Genomic DNA, 20,391 nt, shown 5'->3' with positions numbered 1-20,391 from the left:
TTAACCCATTTAGGCCTAAAACGGGGGTAAAAACGCCTGTAAAACCTCTGGGTGATTTTAAAATCAGCCCCTAAAACCTGAAGTTTTTCTGTAAATTCAACAGAAGTGTCAACTCTTCCTACTAAATAATAGATTTTTCAGCCTCTGTAGCAGATAGAAATGAAATTCAACAAGTATTTGAGAGCTTATAGCTGTTATATCTGAGCTCCCTCCGCTATAGTCGTCTTCCACCATGATTTCAGTTCTGGAAAAGTCCCATGATGCATTGAGACACTCCCAAAGTTATTAACTTTATTGAGTAGTTATTAACTTTATTCTATTTTATTGTGTTGGCGTTGTGCTGCTGCTGGAATTGCCAATTTCCTATGGGAACCTTCCCAAGGGATTAACAAAGTTCCTATCCATCCAATCATCCATCCATCCATCCTCTATCATCTATCAATCCATCCATCCATCCATCCATCCATCCATCCACCCATCCATCCATCTATCCATCCATCCATCCTCTATCATCTATCATCTATCATCTATCCATCCATCCATCCATTTATCCATCCATCATCTATCTATCTATCCATCATCTATCATCTATCTATCTATCCATCCATCCATCATCCATCATCTATCCATCCATCCATTCATCATCTATCATCTATCCATCCATCCATTCATCATCTATCATCTATCCATCCATCATCCATCATCTATCCATCCATCCATCCATCCATCCATCCATCCATCCATCATCCATCATCCATCCATCCATCTATCATCTATCCATCCATCTATCATCCATCCATCCATCCATCCATCATCTATCATCTATCCATCCATCCATCCATCCATCATCCATCCATCCATCTATCATCTATCCATCCATCTATCCATCCATCCATCCATCATCTATCCATCCATCCATCCATCATCTATCCATCCATCCATCCATCATCTATCCATCCATCCATCCATCATCTATCCATCCATCCATCCATCCATCCATCCATCATCTATCCATCCATCCATCCATCCGTCCATCCATCATCCATCATCTATCCATCCATCCATCCATCATCTATCCATCCATCCATCCATCCATCCATCCATCCATCATCTATCCATCCATCCATCCATCCATCCATCCATCATCCATCATCTATCCATCCATCCATCTATCATCAATCCATCTATCATCCATCCATCCATCCATCCATCACATGTATTCTGATGCCAATTTCCCAAAGCAGCTGATCTGAAGTGGAAACATTTCCTCGGAGACAGAAAGAGAAACAGAATCTGAGTTTCAGCAGGATCCAGTGACTGAGCTGAGCGGTACCTTGACCTCCGGGGTACATGCAGCGGAAGGCCCGGCCCAGCTCCTCGGCCTGGACGCGGCCTGCAGGCGTCAGCTCTCCGCCCCACTTCAGCACCAGCAGCAGAGACGGACCGTCCTTCTTACAGTCTGAAACACAGCAGGAATGCTGCTGATATCAGTGTGCAAAAACACTTTAAACAGCAGGAACTTTTCTTTTTAGTGACATTTTTGAAATCCATTGTCTTTGACCCTTACATGTCTTTTATACTCCATTGATGCATTTTCAAAACTCTCGTAGCCAAAAAGGGCCATGCACACTAAAACTGATATTAAATCACCATACATCAATATTTCATTATATTTCAGATTTTTTTCCATAAACCTCTTAACTCTATGGAGTCTTGGGCTATTTTGTCCATTTTTGAATCACTTTCATGTCTTTGAAAGTCATTTTTTGGGTCATTTTGTGTATTTTTTAGTCCTTTAGTCCAACATAAAAATGTGAATCTTTTTTTTTTTTTTTACATTCAAAACACTATCATGCTCAATAAAGAATTTTTTTACAACATTTTTTATAACATATAAGAGGGTTCCATCCAGTTCTATCATTTTATACTAAATCTATTTGAGCTTGTCTCCAGTTTTACTTGGTATATCATCATCAAACTGAAACTGGCCTCATGGAGTTTACAGCCAGAACTTTAGAGGTAAATTTACAGTAGGGCTCCACGCTGCTTTGTTTTCTAGTCTGGATGGAGGCAACAAGTCTGGATTATTTGGAGCTTTTGGAGACTACAGAGGGTTAACCAACTTCAGACTTGTTCAAAACTACCAAATATTAAATAATTTTCAGAATTTTAAACCTTTATATGCCAGTTTATATATTTGAATTTTTCCAAAATGTCTTCCAAAAACACAAAAAATGAATTATTTTCCATATAATAATTAATATGGAGCTGGGATTCGGTGGTGATTAGAGTCTTGGATATGTCAAAGATTAGCAACAAAATTGATTTGATTGCATTAGTATTTTTTATGTAGTGCCAGAGACTCCCTCGACCAGTATGGACATTATCGACAAGATGAGTAGCAGAAAATTGCTAATTGCTAAATTCCAATCTGATCTGGCCTCCCTCCAACAGCCCTGACTCAAGGTCTTTAGCAAAACTTCCCCTGCAGCCAGACTATTTAACAAGCAAAGCAAGATTATTTTAACAAGTATTTATTTGCAGTCATCGTTTATTTTGTAGTCAGATCCGATCAGTAGCTGTTTAAACACCAAATAATGTACACATATTTACTGTAAATATAAATGTGTGTGTGTGTGTGTGTGTGTGTGTGTGTGTGTGTGTGTGTGTACCTTCTTCTTCACTAGAGGCTTTGGGCTGTCCGTTCCTCAGGTACGTCAGCTGGACTTTCCTGTTAATACCTGAGAAATGGCCGTACCTGCACACACACACACACACACACACACACACACACACACACACACACACACACACACACACACACACACACACACACACACACACACACACACACACACACACACACACACACACACACACACACACACACACACACACACACACAGAACACACACACACACACACACACACACCATGTTTTCATATGCACATAAAAACACACACATTCAGTAGGCACACACACATACACACGCACAATTTATCCCATCTTCAAGGATTCAGTTGAAATATTTGACAAAACAAATGTGATCACACACAACAAATACTAGGTGTGTGTGTGATTAGTCAACTAGTCGATTGAACTTATTATTAAAATGATTATTTATGTATTTATTTAATTACATGTTAACATTATTCAACATGTCTTCCTTGTCAAATGTGGCTTTATAGAAAACAAGCATCTTTTATCTATTAATGTTAAAAAGCAGGCATGAATCCTCAAGGTTTAATTTCCCAAAGAGTATTATTTTTTTATTATTATTATTACTATTATTATTATTATTATCATTAATATTATTATTAAAATAATTATTATATTTTGTCATTAAGTCACTCAGCAGGTTCAGTTTGGTATCAGTGTGTGAACGTGTCCGTCAGTAAAGTGGAAAGAAGGTGAAAATCTATTTTAATTGTGTTGTTTATGTTAGTCTCGGTCAGACTCCGGCTGTTTCTAGTATTTATGTTACAACGAAGAAATAAAGAAGCAGATCAGGCGAGCCACTGAATGTTTACCACAAGTTCTGCTGACTTTCCATCTTGTTGCTACGACTTGAACCTTAATTAACGTTAATTTTCCAAGCTAGGAACTCATCTTTCCAAGTATTCAGACCAGTGTTGCCAACTTAGCAACTCTTTCTCTATATTTAGACTATTCAGACCCTCTAGAGACTCTTTCTCTATATTTAGACTATTCAGACCCTCTAGAGACTCTTTGTCTCTATATTTAGACTATTCAGACCCTCTAGAGACTCTTTGTCTCTATATTTAGACTATTCAGACCCTCTAGAGACTCTCTGTCTCTATATTTAGACTATTCAGACCCTCTAGAGACTCTTTGTCTCTATATTTAGACTATTCAGACTCCTCTAGAGACTCTTTGTCTCTATATTTAGACTATTCAGACCCTCTAGACTCTTTCTCTATATTTAGACTATTCAGACCCTCTAGAGACTCTTTGTCTCTATATTTAGACTATTCAGACCCTCTAGAGACTCTCTGTCTCTATATTTAGACTATTCAGACCCTCTAGAGACTCTTTGTCTCTATATTTAGACTATTCAGACCCTCTAGAGTCTCTTTGTCTCTATATTTAGACTATTCAGACTCTCTAGAGACTATTTGTCTCTATATTTAGACTATTCAGACCCTCTAGAGACTATTTGTCTCTATATTTAGACTATTCAGACTCCTCTAGAGACTCTTTGTCTCTATATTTAGACTATTCAGACTCCTCTAGAGACTCTTTGTCTCTATATTTAGACTATTCAGACCCTCTAGAGACTCTTTGTCTCTATATTTAGACTATTCAGACTCCTCTAGAGACTCTTTGTCTCTATATTTAGCGACTTTTCAGACCCTCTAGAGACTATTTTTCAAAAGCGAGACTAGCGACAAATCCAGCGACTATTTCTGGTGTTATTGGAGACTTTTGGAGACTTGTTCCTACTCTTCTTAATGAGCCGCAGGGGGCTGCCAGCTGCCCCTCTCTCGTCCCAAAGCACTCACAAGCGGCCCAGTCCTCCTGCAGCAGTCTTTCCCACCTGCAGTCACAAAGCCGGAGGGGATGTTAACCCCTTAGCGTCCAGTCTGCAAACCGTGCATGTGCAAAGTTGGCGCTGGCTGGTTTACTGTGTCTCTTTTGGGTCTTTAGCCGGTCCAGAGGCCGGATTAAGGAGGAGGGCTGGAGTTGTGACAGAAGTCAGGGCAGTTCTAAACATATTTAGGGTTTTTTTTTTCTCACTGGCTGGTCGTCCTGCAGACTAACGACCTCCCGCTGCTCTCTGATTGGACGGCAGCTGAGCGGACGCAGCAGAGCGCCGCGTGATAATCGACCCTGAACGGATAAATACCTCCGACAGCTGCCAGACTCTCTCACACAAAGGACACCAGCAATGTTTGGTATTTGTTTGCATTAATTGGGTGGATCTCTCTGTGTCGCTGCACTACACACACACACACACACACACACACACACACACACACACACTTATTCTATCTCACACGCACACCTACAGTAAGCTGGGAGGAATTTCCCCCAGATCCAGTTGAACCCTGTGTGAGGAATGTTCTGCAGCATGAAATAAGAACCTGCTCCTGATATTCTCCTCAGACTGGGAGGTGAAGCTTCAGGCTGGTTTTCTTCAGCTGTTTGTCAGCGTTCAGGATTAAATTACAGAAAAACGACTTCTCTGTTTACATTTGAAGGAGCCGAGGAAGAACTTATGTAATTTTTTGGTGCAGATCTGAATCACAGGGCGGAAACACAAATCATTTTTCACTTCCATTAACTCTGTGAGATAAGGCCTCTGAACAGCATTCACATGGTGTCTGTTACCAACTCCTCAGTAAGGAAAGTAGCTCTTGGCTCCTAAAAGTCGCTAAATGACGCCATCACCTAATTTGCATAATTTACTTTGTGCATGTACTTGTAATGGACGCTGTAGAAGAGAGGGATAACGTTGTGGGGAAGACAAAAAGACAGTAAAAAACACTCTAAATATGTTTAGAACTGCACTTTGCGACTTTGCACATGCACGATTTGCAGACTGGACGCTAAGGGGTTAACATCCCCTCCGTCTCTGTGACTGCAGCTGGGAGAGACTGCTGCAGGAGGACTGCGCCGATTGTGAGTGCTTTGGGACGAAGGATAATTATATTTTTGTTCAGTGTAGTTTTTCAACTTTGGAACTTGATTTTAGTTGAAAAGTGACAAAATCAATCTGTGCACTGCTGTGAAATCTGAATTATTTTTTTTTTTAAGCATGCAAACCCTGGAGTTTATTTTGAAATGTACAACAAAAAAAGTGTTTCTGAAGAACAATAGTCTTGCGTAGCAAACTTTGCCTTTTCTCACTAGTTTTTACTTGAAATATAACTTTTTTTTAACCAATCTTTCCATTTTAAAACATTGGAATAATTTTAAACTGCTGTTTTTCAACTTGCATTTTTACATATTTGCTAATCTCTGACTTCCACATTATTTTGTTGTTGCACCAGCAGATCACTAAGAATGTATGTTTGTATGTGTGTGTGTGTGTGTGTGTGTGGAGGAGGAAGGAAGACATTAGGAGATTATAGTCTAGTTTCCATGCAGACAGAGAACCACAGCACACTGATGTCCACATACACACAGAAACACACAAACATCAGGACGTCTGAGTGTGTGTGTGTCGACTGTTAATGACTCAAAATGAATGGATGTTAATGGAAATGATTCACTCAGTGCACAAAACATGAGAAATACCTTTCAAATATCTAATCCTGCACAAACAACCTTTATTAATTAATTAATTTATTCATTTATACGCCTTTAGCTGCAATTTAAAAAGGTGAAACTGACAGTTTTCACCTGTTTTGAAGAGGTATTTCTAATGGTTTTGTGCACAAACTTCTACGTGGACTAAAGAAAGGAGGGTGATAAGACCTCATCCTTTAAAGAGAGAAGGGAGAGGGAGCGTACTGAGTGTCATTCAAGCTGGATTCCCTTTAGGAGAGAAAGAAGGAGGGATGGGAGGAAAGAGAGAGAGAGCGAGAGAGGAAGGGAAGAGAGGAGAAAGCAGAGTTAGAGACGTTCAGAGAGACGAGAGGATCAAAAGGTACAAGATGAACCTGGAGGAGCTGATGAGAGACTGATGGTGGTGATGGAGACAGGAAACACAGTGATGTTTGTTTGTTTATCAGCGTGTGTGTGTGTGTGTGTCTGTGTGTGTGTGTGTGTGTGTGTGTGTGACTCACATCTCCAGGACGGTCTTGAGTTGCTCCAGTTTAGATTTCTTCTCCTCGATCTCACAGTCGTTGTGCTGGCAGAGTTCAACCAGCAGCAGACGAGCGATATCCAGAACCTCCTGATGACACACAGAGGAAAATAAGTATTAAGTTTATTAAGTATCTGTAACTGCAATTACATCAAAGGATCAAAGGCAATCAGAGCAGAGCAATCAACAGAATTAACTGACACCAACTGCCGAATGTTCCGTAACAGAGGTGGACTGAAATTTCTGGCCTCGAACAGAAAGCATTTTTGGCAAAACCATAATACCTATCATTGATCCGACTTCACTTTGAGCGTCCTGAGTTCTTCCTGAACGTCTACATACGTGTTTTTTTTTAAAGAAAAATGAAAAAATAGCTTTGTTAGAGCGATCTAAAAAAACTGTTACATCTCCCTTTTTCAGAAATCTTCCTGCGTTTTTAATATGGGAGCCAATGAGGCTGTTGGTGCGTGTTGGTGGCGCATCTGTGCGTCCTACGCCCAAACTATAACTCTGACAGCTTTACCAGAGGATTGTGAGGGAGAAGACTAATTTTCCTACGTTTCTATGTATAAATTATTTCTGTAGAGTGGAATTTGCGGCCTGGAGCGCAGTTTTCAAATGTATTTTTTGACAATTTTTTCTCTCCCTCTACACTCTGGCGATGATGTCACACACTGTGACACGAACATTCCGTGCAATACACACCCATTATAATCTCAGAATTTCTCCAAAAATGATCATGGTCATTGAACAGGGATTGATAAAAAACTATATGACCTATCGAAACGTGGATTAATACACCGATACACAAGACTTGTGTCTACTGTTTAAAGTTTAAATGGAGAAATTATGCCGGAGAAGTAGACGTTTAAAAATCTCCAATTATTGTTCTTTTTCGCTCATTTTTTTTCAGCCGTCCCATTCACTTCAATGCAAAATTTTGGGACGAAATTGTGTCCAGAAGAGGAAGAAGAAAAAATCCACAGTATAACAATAGTGCTCTTGCTGCTATAGCTGTAGGGACCAGTGCTTGGTGTGATTGCCCTGTGGCCCTAATTACAATTATGAAGCATGATGTGTGTAAAAACAAGTGTATCCTCTGAAGCCTTTTATTATAGTTATTATAGTTAGAAGGATTGAGTCGTGATCCAGCAGGAAACAGAAACAAACAGAAACAAACTGTGGGAAAAAAAGAACCTCAGAGATTAAAACCCGTCTCTCTCACCTGAAGCTGTTTTGGCTTCTTCAGTTTGAGTTTTCCTGACTTGTAGCCTCCGTACTTCTCAAACAGCTCGAAGAATCTGGGACGGACAAAGAGAATAAAAACAGCAGAATTAAAAGATACAGTCTGGATGAACATCGTTTAAATCAAAAGTATCTGACACGTTGATTCACCTCTGAAAATAAGTAGATAGTAGAAGAGAAAAAAACAGGCTGAGGGTGAAGATAAAAGGCAGTTTATGCTGAAATATAATATAACACTGTTTCCACCTGCACTTTTCTGTAAAATTAAATACTAAATAGACTTCTAACTTTAATCTGTGATCACAGGTTGAGTCTAATCTATGAAAATATGGAATTCCCATCTACAGGATTTAAAAGGTTGTACAGATGTTAATAGATTTTTTAAAAATGGACAAATGCAGAAAAAATTGTCAATATGTACTAGAATCTTAAACTGATTGTTTATGATCAGTTGTTTTTTGGCCTTTTGTTTTTTTACATGATAACATGTACTTGTATGGGTTTTTATTTGTTTTTTGTTTTTGTTGTTTTAAGTGTTTTGTTATAATCAAAGTTTTGTTGGTGTAGGCTACTGAAAATCAATTGTATGTGATGTCAGACCATCTTTTTTTTTTTTTTTATCGTTCAAGTAGGGGCCAGACAAATATAAGAAATGTTTTCTTCTTGCTGCTCCTTTCCAATCATGAAGGTGTAGAGTGTCTCTGTACACATTTTGTTGTCCACCTTCATGAAAGGAACAAAATAAATAAATAAATAAATAAATAAAATAAATAAATATCCAGTAGTTTGTAGTTAGAGGAGGTAAACTGAACATTTATACATTGAATTTCTGACAGATTTGCTCAGAGAACGAAGGAGAAACGTCTTGTTGTTGAGACTCACAGAGGATGACGAACCTCCATCTTCATCTTCTGCTTCGGTGTTCGATCCCCGTGACGGATGATGGCGATGACACAACGCAGCTCCATCCTGAACAACGGAGAGGACGTTAAAATACAGAAACAAACTATTTATGGAATCACAACTGGCAAAACACGATATATGTCATGGGTCTCAAACTCGCGGCCCGCGGGCCAATTGTGGCCCTCGTGATGATATTTTGTGGCCCCCACCTTGATATGAAATTTTAATTTTTTTGTAAATTTTGTGTCTTTTTTTTAAATAATTGTGCATCTTTTTTAATAATTTTGTGTCTTTTTAAAATAATTTTGTGTCTTAAATAATTTTGTGCCTTTTTTAAATAAATTTTTGTATCTTTTGGGTCATTTTATAAATATCTATATATATATTCAGCTTTATGCTTCACCTTAACCTCATTAGATCCCTTAAGGGGGTCTCAAACTCGTGGCCCGCAGGCCAATTGCGGCCCTCGTGACGATATTTTGTGGCCCCCACCTTGATATGAAAGTTTCATGTGAGTTTTATATGAATGGCACTTTACCGTGTTGTGTTTGGAAGGTCCCTTTAATTACTGTTTTGTAATTTTGTGTCTTTTTTTAATAATTTTGTGTCTTTTTTAAAATAATTGTGCGTCTTTTTTAATAATTTTGTGTCTTTTTTAAATAATTTTGTGTCTTTTTTAAATAATTTTGTGTCTTTTTTAATAATTTTGTGTCTTTTTTAAATAATTTTGTGTCTTTTTTAAATAATTTTGTGTCTTTTTTAATAATTTTGTGTCTTTTTTAAATAATTTTGTGAATCTTTTGGGTCATTTTATAAATATCTATATATATCTATATATATATAGATATATATAGTGTATTGTGTGTGTGTCAGTGCGTACATGGTTCCTGAGGTTGTGGGGACGATGGGGATGTCTTCAGCCTCCATGGGGATGGACCAGGGGATGTGGAACTGAGGAGCCAGCTCCCTCATCACCATGTTCCTGCAGAACCAGAGGAGAGAAATGACTGAAAGGTTCTGAGAGAACCAGCTGGAAGATAAATATCACAGCAGGACAAAAAGTAAACATGCTGTTCCTTCTGCAGAGAATCAGTTTTATTCTAATAGTTTGATTTAAAGTTAGTCTTATACTTTCTTTCACTAAAACCCAAACTAGCAACAAAACTGCAATCAAGATGCCAATAATGATGCATTTCTAGATCATATACACTAAAGTATTTTCAAAATAAACACCAATAATTGTATAATTTATCCCTATGGACCATATAACCAGCTGGTGTATTTCAAAGGCATGTTTTTCCTCAAAAAATGCCAAAATTTACAAAATTTATCAGAGCTAGAAACTGTTTTTTTTTGTTTTTTTACAGTTCTTGAAAAAATCATGTGTGACACTTCAGTTACGTCAGAAAAATAACCAAATAAAAGCTTGAAAAAAAGTTAAAGTTAAAGTTGTTAAATCATATTTTAGTTGCTCTCTGTGAGTTGACGTAAATGTAACTGATTGTGTTAAATGGACAAATAATATCATCTCATATCGATCAAATCGTATCGTGACTTTGTGATATCAGCAAATATTATATTATTATCCAAAGCATCTATATAATATCATATCACATGGTGAGCATCACAGCTGGAGGAATGATGTCGTTCCTGCAGAGAAGCATCGTTTCCTCTTTATTTCTCTCTGTGTGTAAAATTTACGAGTGTTTAGTCGTAAAGCTTCAGTTTCACGTTCCCTGGAAGGAGAAGAGATAAATCAGAGACTAACTAACATGTAAAGCTGACAGCAGGACGCTCGGAGCTGTCAGAGCTTTAGAATAAATTACAACGTGACGCTTCAAGGCAACAGAGACTTTAATGGAGCGACGAGACAAAGAGACGTCATAAAGGAATAAAGGAAACCAGTCGATTCTTCATCACATCAAACTAAACTCACCAGAAGAATCTCAGGAAGACATGAACATGTTTATATCAAATCAGAGCTGATTATTATATATCATATATCTTGTTTCCTGAAGGTTAGGGTTTTAAACTGTAAAAAGAAGCATTAGAAGATAGTGTTTTCTTCTTGTTTTTTGGTATTTTACTCAAATTTAATCAGTTCATGCATCAGACAGAAAGTCTTCAACTTCCAAACACTTTCAGAGCATTTTTTGTCACCTAAAAATAAAAACGCAAATTGAATTTCCTGGAAAATGTGAATAAAATGGATCATATATATAAACATCCTAATTTTTTCTTATTGCCTACAAGTGTTTCGAATATTGGAAAAACAACATTTAATCCACGTATTGTATATATTTAAGTATTGTCGTATCTCAAGCCTCTCCTGTCCTCTCCTCTCAGCTCTGTGTAAACAGATTCTCAGTGAATATAGTTTTTTATCACGTTTTTGTCACTTTTTATAATGGCAACATACATTACCAATGATCTGTTCAAGGACCATCAAAACTCAGACAATAATGCCTGTTTTTACATTTTTTTACAACAATAAACGGTGAATTTTGGGCGATTTTATTAAGGAAAACAGTCCGTTCAAGGACCGTTGTAAAGTTAAAATTTAAAGTTTCACAGTGAATGGATTCTTGTAAATGCAATTAGAAGCACAAGATTATAAGATGGTTCAAACATGTATATTTCTATATTATTATGCTTTTATTGTCACATGCAACAATCTATTTTTCACTAATGTGCAACATCTGTTAAATATAAAATTACTTTCTGGAGGAAAAAATACATGTGCAATATTAACAGTAAAACTCAATAGCAGCCATGTAAGTATTTAATGTATATAATATCTTATTTTGTCATTTTAATATAATTTATATCTATATAGTATAGGGTATAGTGTGCATTTCTGTAGGATAAAGCTTGATGAAATATCAATATTTTAAGCTCAGATTCAGTTATTTTTTTCCTGACAGAAGCGTCCATCACATATAATTATTGCAAAGACCATCAGAAATGTAAAAATCCAATGAATAATTTCTATTTTATCATTTCGTTGCAATGATAAATGCTGTTATTTTGCCTTTTTAAAAAAAAAGAAAAGATGCCTGCAGGATGTGGGTCTCAGATGATTAAGAAAAGATACAAAAGAAACACAAAGCAGCATAAAAACAGAAACATAAGAGGGGTTTTAAAGAGATTTACAGTAAATAGAGAGAGATGAAGAGTGTCTCCTACCCGAGGACTTTGGCACAGTCGTCGTAGTATTTCATGGAGTTTTTGACGAAGCTGAAGCCGTTAACGTCGCAGACGAAGGAGTGGCCGTTGGCTCGCAGCAGGTCGAAGCCGCACACCGTTTGCTGCAAAAACACAGAAAACTGACTTTAACCCTCGTTAGTCGTCCACTATACAGCCGCGGTCCTCAGAGTCAAAAAGACCCCATGATGATGATTATTACCAACTTTTTTTCACCTTTTAAGGCAACTCACGAACAACACATTGATGTATAATTTTCATATTTTTTTTTCATTATTATTGGTCAATTTTAGTCAAATATACAAATATATAAAATTAGGGTCTTTTTTTAAATATAATTTTTTGTCTTTTTAGTAATTTTGTGTATTTTTTTGGTCATTTTGTGTCTTTTTTTAAATAATTTTGTCTTTTTTGATAATTTTGTGTCTTTTTTTGAATTGTGTGCCTTTTTATGGTCATTTTGTGTCTTTTTTAAGTAATTTAGTTTTTTCTGTCATTTTGTGTCTTTTTTGGGCATTTTGTGTCAAGTTGTGTCTTTTTAAAAATAATAATTTTGTGTCTTTTGTGGTAATTCTGTGTAATTTTTGGTCATTTTGGTGTCTTTTTTTGTCACTTTGTGTCTTTTTTAAGTAATTTTGTGTCTTTTTTGGTCATTTTGTGTCTTTTTTTAATTTTATTTTGTGTCTTTTTTAAGTAATTTTGTGTCTTTTTTTCTTTAATTTTGTGTCTTTTTTTCTTTAATTTTGTGTCTATTTTTGGTCATTTTGATACTGCCTCCAGCGGCCCCCCAGGTAATTTGAGTTTGAGACGCCTATTCTAGTGTCTACTTATCTTTTTTATTCTACTTGTATTGTGTTATCTATTTATTTATTGTGTTTATCTTTTTCTGCAGCACTTTGGAAACCTTGTGAAATCGTGCTATAAAAATAAAGTAGGTTGAATAATGATCCTGTTATTATTTTGCTGTTGTGAAGCATTTTGTAACATTTTTCTGAAAGCTGCTAAACAAATAAATATCTGTATTATTATTATTAATGCTTGTTGATGCTGATCATGTTTAAAGCTCTTTGTTCTCCTCTGGGTTTACTACACAACATTTAGAGCTGTACTTACAACACAAACAGCTTATGAATTATTGATTTTCTGCTCCTCGTGCTGTTGTCCTCGTCTGTTTGTTTGTTGTTTTCTGATTCGCTGAGTCATCGTACGGAGCTGAGGGTGTTAACACAGATCCTTGTTTCTCTTTAATGTTTGCTGATCGCAGCAAAGATGAATAATGCTGCTCACAACTTTTCTCTGCAGCAGCTTCAAAATGCTCCTCCTGTTCATTATTGCATTTAGTGTGCAAGAAAAACAATTAAATGTGTGTACGGTTGTCTGTGTTTACAGTAATTGGTTCTTTCTCCTCTAAAAAAGCTTTAATGAGCTGAAAGCAGAAGCTCTAATGTCTCCTTCATGTAATGTTTGTGCTCTCTACAAATAGATTTCTGCACATTTAGTCGTCCCCGGAGGAGTCGGAGCACTAATGGCCCCGCCAAAATAAAATAATGACAAGAGGAAGACCGAGAGCATAAATAATGCATTCTGCTAAAATAAATGCAGCTTTTATCACAATCTCAAACCTCTTTTCTTTGTTTTTCTGCACAAAATTCTGCACGATGTACTGCACATGTAGAGATGCTCCTATACCATTTTTTCCCTCCCGATACCGATTCCGATACTATCGGCCGATAGAAAAAATATCATACTACACCTGCATGACTGGATATGGATTAATAAAACAAGACAACGTGAAATGGAATATGTTAATCATTTGATCTTGTGGAAGCCAAAAGTATTCAGCATATTGTTGGTTTCCAGCCTCACATTTCATAATCATTTTACAGATATCACAGGTACGTTAGCACACAAACTGCTCCAGAGTTTGAATTAATTCAGTTCTGAAAAATGCAGACTTTGTATTAAATATTTCATCCCAGATCCATGTGTATAAATAATTATTATTATTTATACACATGGATCTGGGATGTATGGGTGCAGCAGGTGATGCACCACCTCCTAATACCAGGTATTAACCAGGTATTATAAAAGCATTACTTGATAAAGAGAACTTTGTGTTAACGCGTACCTTGAAGGCGAGGCAGACCTTGCGGGCCACCAGCTTCTCCATGGCGGTCAGCATGACGGGGTAGCGGATCTCCTTCCCCTCGCTGTCCCGCTCCACCTTCCCGTCCAGAGCAGGAGACTTACGGGCCTCAGCGTGGGCGTAGTCCGGACCCACCGTGTACACCTGGACGGACACACACACACACACACACACACACACACACACGTTAGAGCAGCTATTCTCAACCTTGGGGTCGGGACCCCAATTCTTTTTTGTTCATTTAATCTCTTTTTTTGGTCATTTAGTGTATTTTTTCTGGTCATTTTGTGTCTTTTTTGGTCATTTTGTGTTTTTTGTTATCATTTTGTGGTCAATGTGTGCATTTTTTGGTCATTTTGTGTATTTTTTGGTCATTGTATCTTTTTTTCGTCATTTTGTGTCTTTTTCTGGTCATTTTGTGTCTTTTGTTATCATTGTGTGGTCAATGTGTGCATTTTTTGGTCATTTTGTTTCCTTTTTTCGTCCTTTTGTGTCTTTTTTTCGTCACTTTGTTTCTTTTTTGGGCCATTTTGTGTCTTTCCTAACAAATCCCTGAGTTTGTATGATCTGAACTGTGTGCGTGTTCAGTGAGCGGGGGTCGTCGACAACATGCATGTTAAATTGGGGGTCACGACTCAAAAAGGTTGAAAACTACTGCGTTAGAGGATAAAAATAAACAATTTGATATCCAATGGAGCCAAATGTATAATGCCCTCTCGAGCATGTCCTTAGAAACCCCCTTTCTTTTTTGTCTTTTTTTGGTTTTGTTTTTTTGTCGTGTGTGTGTGGATTTTAGACGAGTTAATACATTTTTAAGACCTTTCAAAATCATAATTAAGACATTTTATGAGTTTTAACAAGAACTTTTAGGCCTTAAATTCAATTTATTGGGTTTTAGATATTTTAGCGGAGGGTCTGTATAACCAATTATTGGTACTGAGGGAAGCATTGAACGTAATAAGACAGATGAAATTCTGAAATAAAATAAAATACTATTACTAAATACTATGAAACTATTTTTTTGTTTAGTTTTTTGTTGTTTTGATGTACTTCCTGGTACCTAACTATGATGACCCACGGAAATAAATGAAATAAAATTCTATAAAAAAAACGAAAAAAAATCTTCTATATATCATCAGAGTCAGCTGAAGTGTCTCAGCACCTTGACGTCGGTCCCGTCTGTGGGCATGAACTCCTCGTAGATGTACGAGCCCGTCTTCCTCACGCTGCTCTCAGGAGAATAAACGCTGCTGCGACTCCCGATCTGAAGACAGACACACACACAGAGACAGAGAAAAGTCTTATTTCACCTCCTTTTGCTTTATCTAGGTGGTTTCTGAAGAGGATTTTATCTCACTGATGTTCCACTGCTCCATTTGGGGTTTTTATTGTAATATTTACAGCAAATTAAAAGCATAAAGCAAAATAAATTGCCATCTTTGGTTTATATGTTCGAAAAAAGAGTCAGAAGACAAACATATTAATTCTCATCCTGTCTCCAGAAGTTATTTATTATTTAATTTATTTATTCTTTGTATGAATATAGCTTAGTAGTTGTTATCTTTATCTATGTTATATTAAAATATAACGTCATTACTGATGTATACTGATAATTTAGTTTGGTCTTGGTTGTTTGTTTGTTTGTTTTTTTATTTAATGACATTTATTTCATTTTTTTTATCGTTATTGTATTTCATTTGTATTATTCTATTATTATTACCTTAATATGTTTTTACGCCTGAATTTCCCCCATGGGGATCAATAAAGGAATATCTTATCTTAATTCATGCATTACATATAATATACAATATTATTACCAAAAAGCTTTAAGTTTTAACTCTGCAGCAGCAGTACAACCTCTTTTTTTCCTTAGTGTAAGTCATGAAATAATCACACAACCCAAATGAGAAACATCAACTATAAAACATGTCGAGACAGTAAATCTCTTTGTAGTTCTTAAGCTCAATTGTCCAAGAATGAGTAAGTTTACAAGCATTGTATCTTAAATATCTCCTCTGGATGTATGTCAGTGTGGTATTGGTGCTGCAGCTTCACCTTCCTGAAGAGCCTCTGGCTGCCTCCTCCTGCAGACGTTGGGTAGTAGATGTAGACGTTGTGGTCCTCGGCACAAACCGGTTTCTCCACGAAGGGTTTAGGGAACACCTCCCCGTTCACCTCCACGTGGTCCTCCGCCTCCACCAGGTTACACTCTGCACAGAGACACGCTTCACGTTCAGACACACACTACGACTCACTGAGGTTACTGATGTGTGACTGTTTATGTCCCAGCTGTATTAACTGATTATTATTGAAATGACCAAAAAAAGACACAAAATGACCCAAAAAACACACAAAATGACCCAAAAAGACACAAAATGACCAAAAAAAGACTAAAAAAGGCCAAAAAAAAAAACCAAAATTACTAAAAAAAGACACAAAATAATTAAAAAAGACACAAAATGACCCAAAAGAGATACAAAATGACCAAAAAAGACACTAAATGACAGAAAAAACTAAATTACTTAAAAAAGTCCCAAAATGACCAAAAAAGACACAAAATGACAAAAAAAATACGCCAAATAATAATAAAAAAAAAAAAAAGATTGGAATTACCAAAAAAAAGACACCAAATTACCAAAAAAGACACAAAATTATTATTTTTAAAAAGACACAAAATGACACAAAAAAAGACACAAAATTACCAAAAAACAGTAATTAAAGGGACCTTCCACACACAACACGGTAAAGTGCCATTCATATAAAACTCACATTAAACTTTCATATCAAGGTGGGGGCCACAAAATATCGTCACGAGGGCCACAATTGGCCCACGGGCCGCGAGTTTGAGACCCATGGTATAATATAAATATAAATATATAAAACCCATTATTTGATATAAAACCTCCCCCAGCTGTATGAACTGATCATTATTGCTGAGTCAGCAGGAGTCAGCTGGTTCTGACCTTCGGGGTTGTCGGGGTCCCGGTTCAACACGCCGTACCGAGGCAGGTCGATGCCCTCCTCCTGCAGGATCCGGTACACCTCCCTCCTAACGGGGACATTAATTATTAATAATAACCTTCAGAAGTCAATATTAGAGTGAGTCTATGCATCTATATAAAGTAAGTAATTAAAGTTTATTCATAGAGCATGTTTCACAGGTATGAAATGCTTTAAATAAGATATTAAAAAAATAAATAAGATAGGGGAACATAAGACAATTAAAACACAATGTAACATTAAAATTATAAAATAATATGTACAATGCAAGCTGGTCATCCAAACGCCTGTCTAAAAGAGAGTTCATGGTGATCATGTCCCTTCACTGTCTTAACACCATACTTTATGTATATACACACATATGTTTCTATATTATTATAATTTTATTGTCAAATGCAACAATCTATTTTTCACTAATGTGCAATATCTGTTAAATATAAAATTACTTTCTGGGAAAAAAATACATTTTCAATATTAACAGTAACACTCAATAGCAGCCATGTAACTATTTAATGTAAATAATATATATTTTCTTATTTTAATATATTTAATATAATATACCTTTGTAACTTCTGTATCTTAAGCTGCTGCTACGAGTTTATATCCCCACTGCAGGATCATTTAAGTCTTATCTTGTCTTTTCTATTAGCTCATTATAAGACTTTTATTTTGAAATTAGCCTGTAAAACCTGTTTCAGGGGGAAAAATATATATATAATACATATAATATAATATAGATTTAAATGCATATCTGAAAAATAAAATAAATAAATAAATAAAACTGATCCTAATAAATGCCATAATAGCCATAATATACCTTAATAATAACAACAACAACAGCAACAACAACAATAATAATAATAAATTATATTTTATAGCGCTTTTCTAGACACTCAAAGACGCTTTAATAAGAGTCAATTGATTTGTGTGTGTGTGTACACAATAAATTCAGGGGGAAAATATATATATATAAAAAAGACAAAAAATAATTACAATAAAATAGATTTAAAAGCATATCTGTGTGTGTACCTGTCCTGAATATAATACTGCATGTTGAGGTCGTTGATGAGTAGAGGGTTCCTGAGCTTGGCGTACTCCACGGCTTTATCCAGAGGGAAACCTGACAAATGAAAGGAGAGGCTGTTTACACAGAGCTGAGAGGAGAGGACAGGAGAGGCTGGAAACATGACAATACTTCATTATGCATGCATGTGAAATTCAACTTTTGTTTGTCTGATTTCTGTCATTCTAACTGTGTTATTCTGCACAAAGACTGTTTGAGTTGTTCTGATTGAGCAGCAGCACTTATAGATTTATATAGTTTTTATATATTGCAGGGAAACACAAGGACACATACGAGAATGTGAAAAGAAAAAAAAAAACCTGAAGCTGCTTGTTCTAAAAATATATTCATATTATTTCATACATACAAGTTCAAAACAATTAAAATACATTTGAGCCTTGATGATGGTGATTTTAACAGGTATTTTATGTGCATGAGTCGTTAATAAATAAATAAATGCAGTTAGATAATTACTGGTAGAAAAGAAGCTAAAATCAAACATTTGAGGCCACTGGTCACTGTAACTCTGCACAGTGAGCACGACGTCTATTTTAGGGAAATATTATTATTTTTACTTTCCAATAATAACAACACAGAGTCATAATAAGTTCCCATGGCCGCTGAGCAACAATCGGAAAATCTCTTTAAAAATAGAACGGAAAAACCGTCTCATATATAATAAACTCAGAAACTCAGAAACAGACCAGAGTCAGGATATTAACCCTTTGATGCACAACAACATGGTCTAAAGTGACCCGGCAGAGTTTTTATCTTCTATATCTTTGCAATAAATTATTTTCATCATTCAGTATTCCAGGTTTTCCTCAATTAGTTTCTTTTTGATCATCATACATCCAAATTTTTATGTTTTCCTTTATTCATTTTTTAATAAAATCCCTTTTTGTGTCACTACTTTTCTAATGCACAACATGGGTCAAAAATGACCCATATCCATTTTTTAGCTAAGTAGCTTGCTAAGCTAACTACCTAGCGAACTTCTTGGCTAAGTAATTAGCTAAGTAGCTTGCTAAGCTAACTACCTAGCTAACATCTTGGCTAAGTATTTAGTTAAGTAGCTTGTTAAGCTAACTACCTAGCTAACTTCTTGCCTAAGTATTGAACTAAGTAGCTTGCTAAGCTAACTACTTAGCTAACTTCTTGGCAGTAGTAGAAGTAGTTAGCTTAGCAAGCTACTTAGCCAAGTAGTTAGCTATGTAATAATACAAAAACTTTTCTTTCTTTTTTTTTCTTCATAAAGTATGAGGGGCAAAATGAAAATAATGATCTGTTGTTATCAAAAACAAGATATTTAAAGAATACTTATACTTACTATACATAAAATAAGTTGATATCAAAAGATAGAGCACAGAAACACACAGTAGCATTAAATAACATGGGGAATGAATGCAGGTCATTTTTGACCCATGTTGTGCATTAAAGGGTTAAACACTATAATTAGTTTAATTATCAGGATATTAAACATTATAGTTAGTTTAATATTTTATGTATTTCTGTGTATTGAGCTGCTTCACCACGTGACCAGCAGCTGATCCTGAGTCTGAGCTGTGAATGTAAACGCTGCAGCAGACAGAGCTGATGTATAAACAGAGAGGAGTATTGATCCTCTACAAACCACACATGGTCACAACATTAATTACAGCCTTTAAATAGATGTTCCTGTGTTCCCTATAAACTGCTGCTGTCAAACAGTCTGACACAAACCTGACACACTCTGTTAAACATGAGCAGGATGTTTCCAGAAGAGGGACCTCACTGCAAAAACCAACTGACTAGAATTAAGCAAATACATGCTCGAAACAAGTGAAATGATCTGCCAGGGCAGTAAGTATTTCTTTGTAAGAATTATTTAAATAAGTATAAAATATCTCGGCACTGGAAAAACCAACGATAGCTTGAAATAAATCCAAATATACTTATTGTTGAGCAATTGTGGCTTGAAAAGCCAAACTGTAGTGACATTAAAAATAGAAACTTGTATGATAGGAAGCAGAGGTACCAGTTTCTTCTGATCACTTGAAAAAAACAATTTCTTCCTT

The 20,391-nt window shown here is 36.0% G+C and overlaps 1 protein-coding gene across 1 annotated transcript in view; it reads right to left on the bottom strand.

Moving 5' to 3' along the window:
• Positions 1-20,391, bottom strand: part of ppip5k1b (diphosphoinositol pentakisphosphate kinase 1b) — a 67,787-nt gene that overhangs the window by 43,379 nt on the left and 4,017 nt on the right. Inside the window, exons 3-14 of the mRNA XM_059335051.1 lie at positions 18,301-18,391; positions 17,235-17,320; positions 16,327-16,481; positions 15,434-15,535; positions 14,254-14,415; positions 12,108-12,229; positions 9,802-9,903; positions 8,901-8,987; positions 7,999-8,074; positions 6,754-6,863; positions 2,673-2,758; positions 1,334-1,459 (exon numbers count right to left, since the gene is read on the bottom strand). Coding sequence (XP_059191034.1) covers positions 1,334-1,459; positions 2,673-2,758; positions 6,754-6,863; positions 7,999-8,074; positions 8,901-8,987; positions 9,802-9,903; positions 12,108-12,229; positions 14,254-14,415; positions 15,434-15,535; positions 16,327-16,481; positions 17,235-17,320; positions 18,301-18,391 — 1,305 coding nt within the window. The remainder of the gene's footprint in view (positions 1-1,333; positions 1,460-2,672; positions 2,759-6,753; positions 6,864-7,998; positions 8,075-8,900; positions 8,988-9,801; positions 9,904-12,107; positions 12,230-14,253; positions 14,416-15,433; positions 15,536-16,326; positions 16,482-17,234; positions 17,321-18,300; positions 18,392-20,391) is intronic.

This window comes from Centropristis striata, chromosome 6, assembly GCF_030273125.1.
Source record: "Centropristis striata isolate RG_2023a ecotype Rhode Island chromosome 6, C.striata_1.0, whole genome shotgun sequence".
Classification (NCBI taxonomy): Eukaryota; Metazoa; Chordata; class Actinopteri; order Perciformes; family Serranidae; genus Centropristis; species Centropristis striata.
This window is presented reverse-complemented; position numbering and strand designations above follow the sequence as displayed.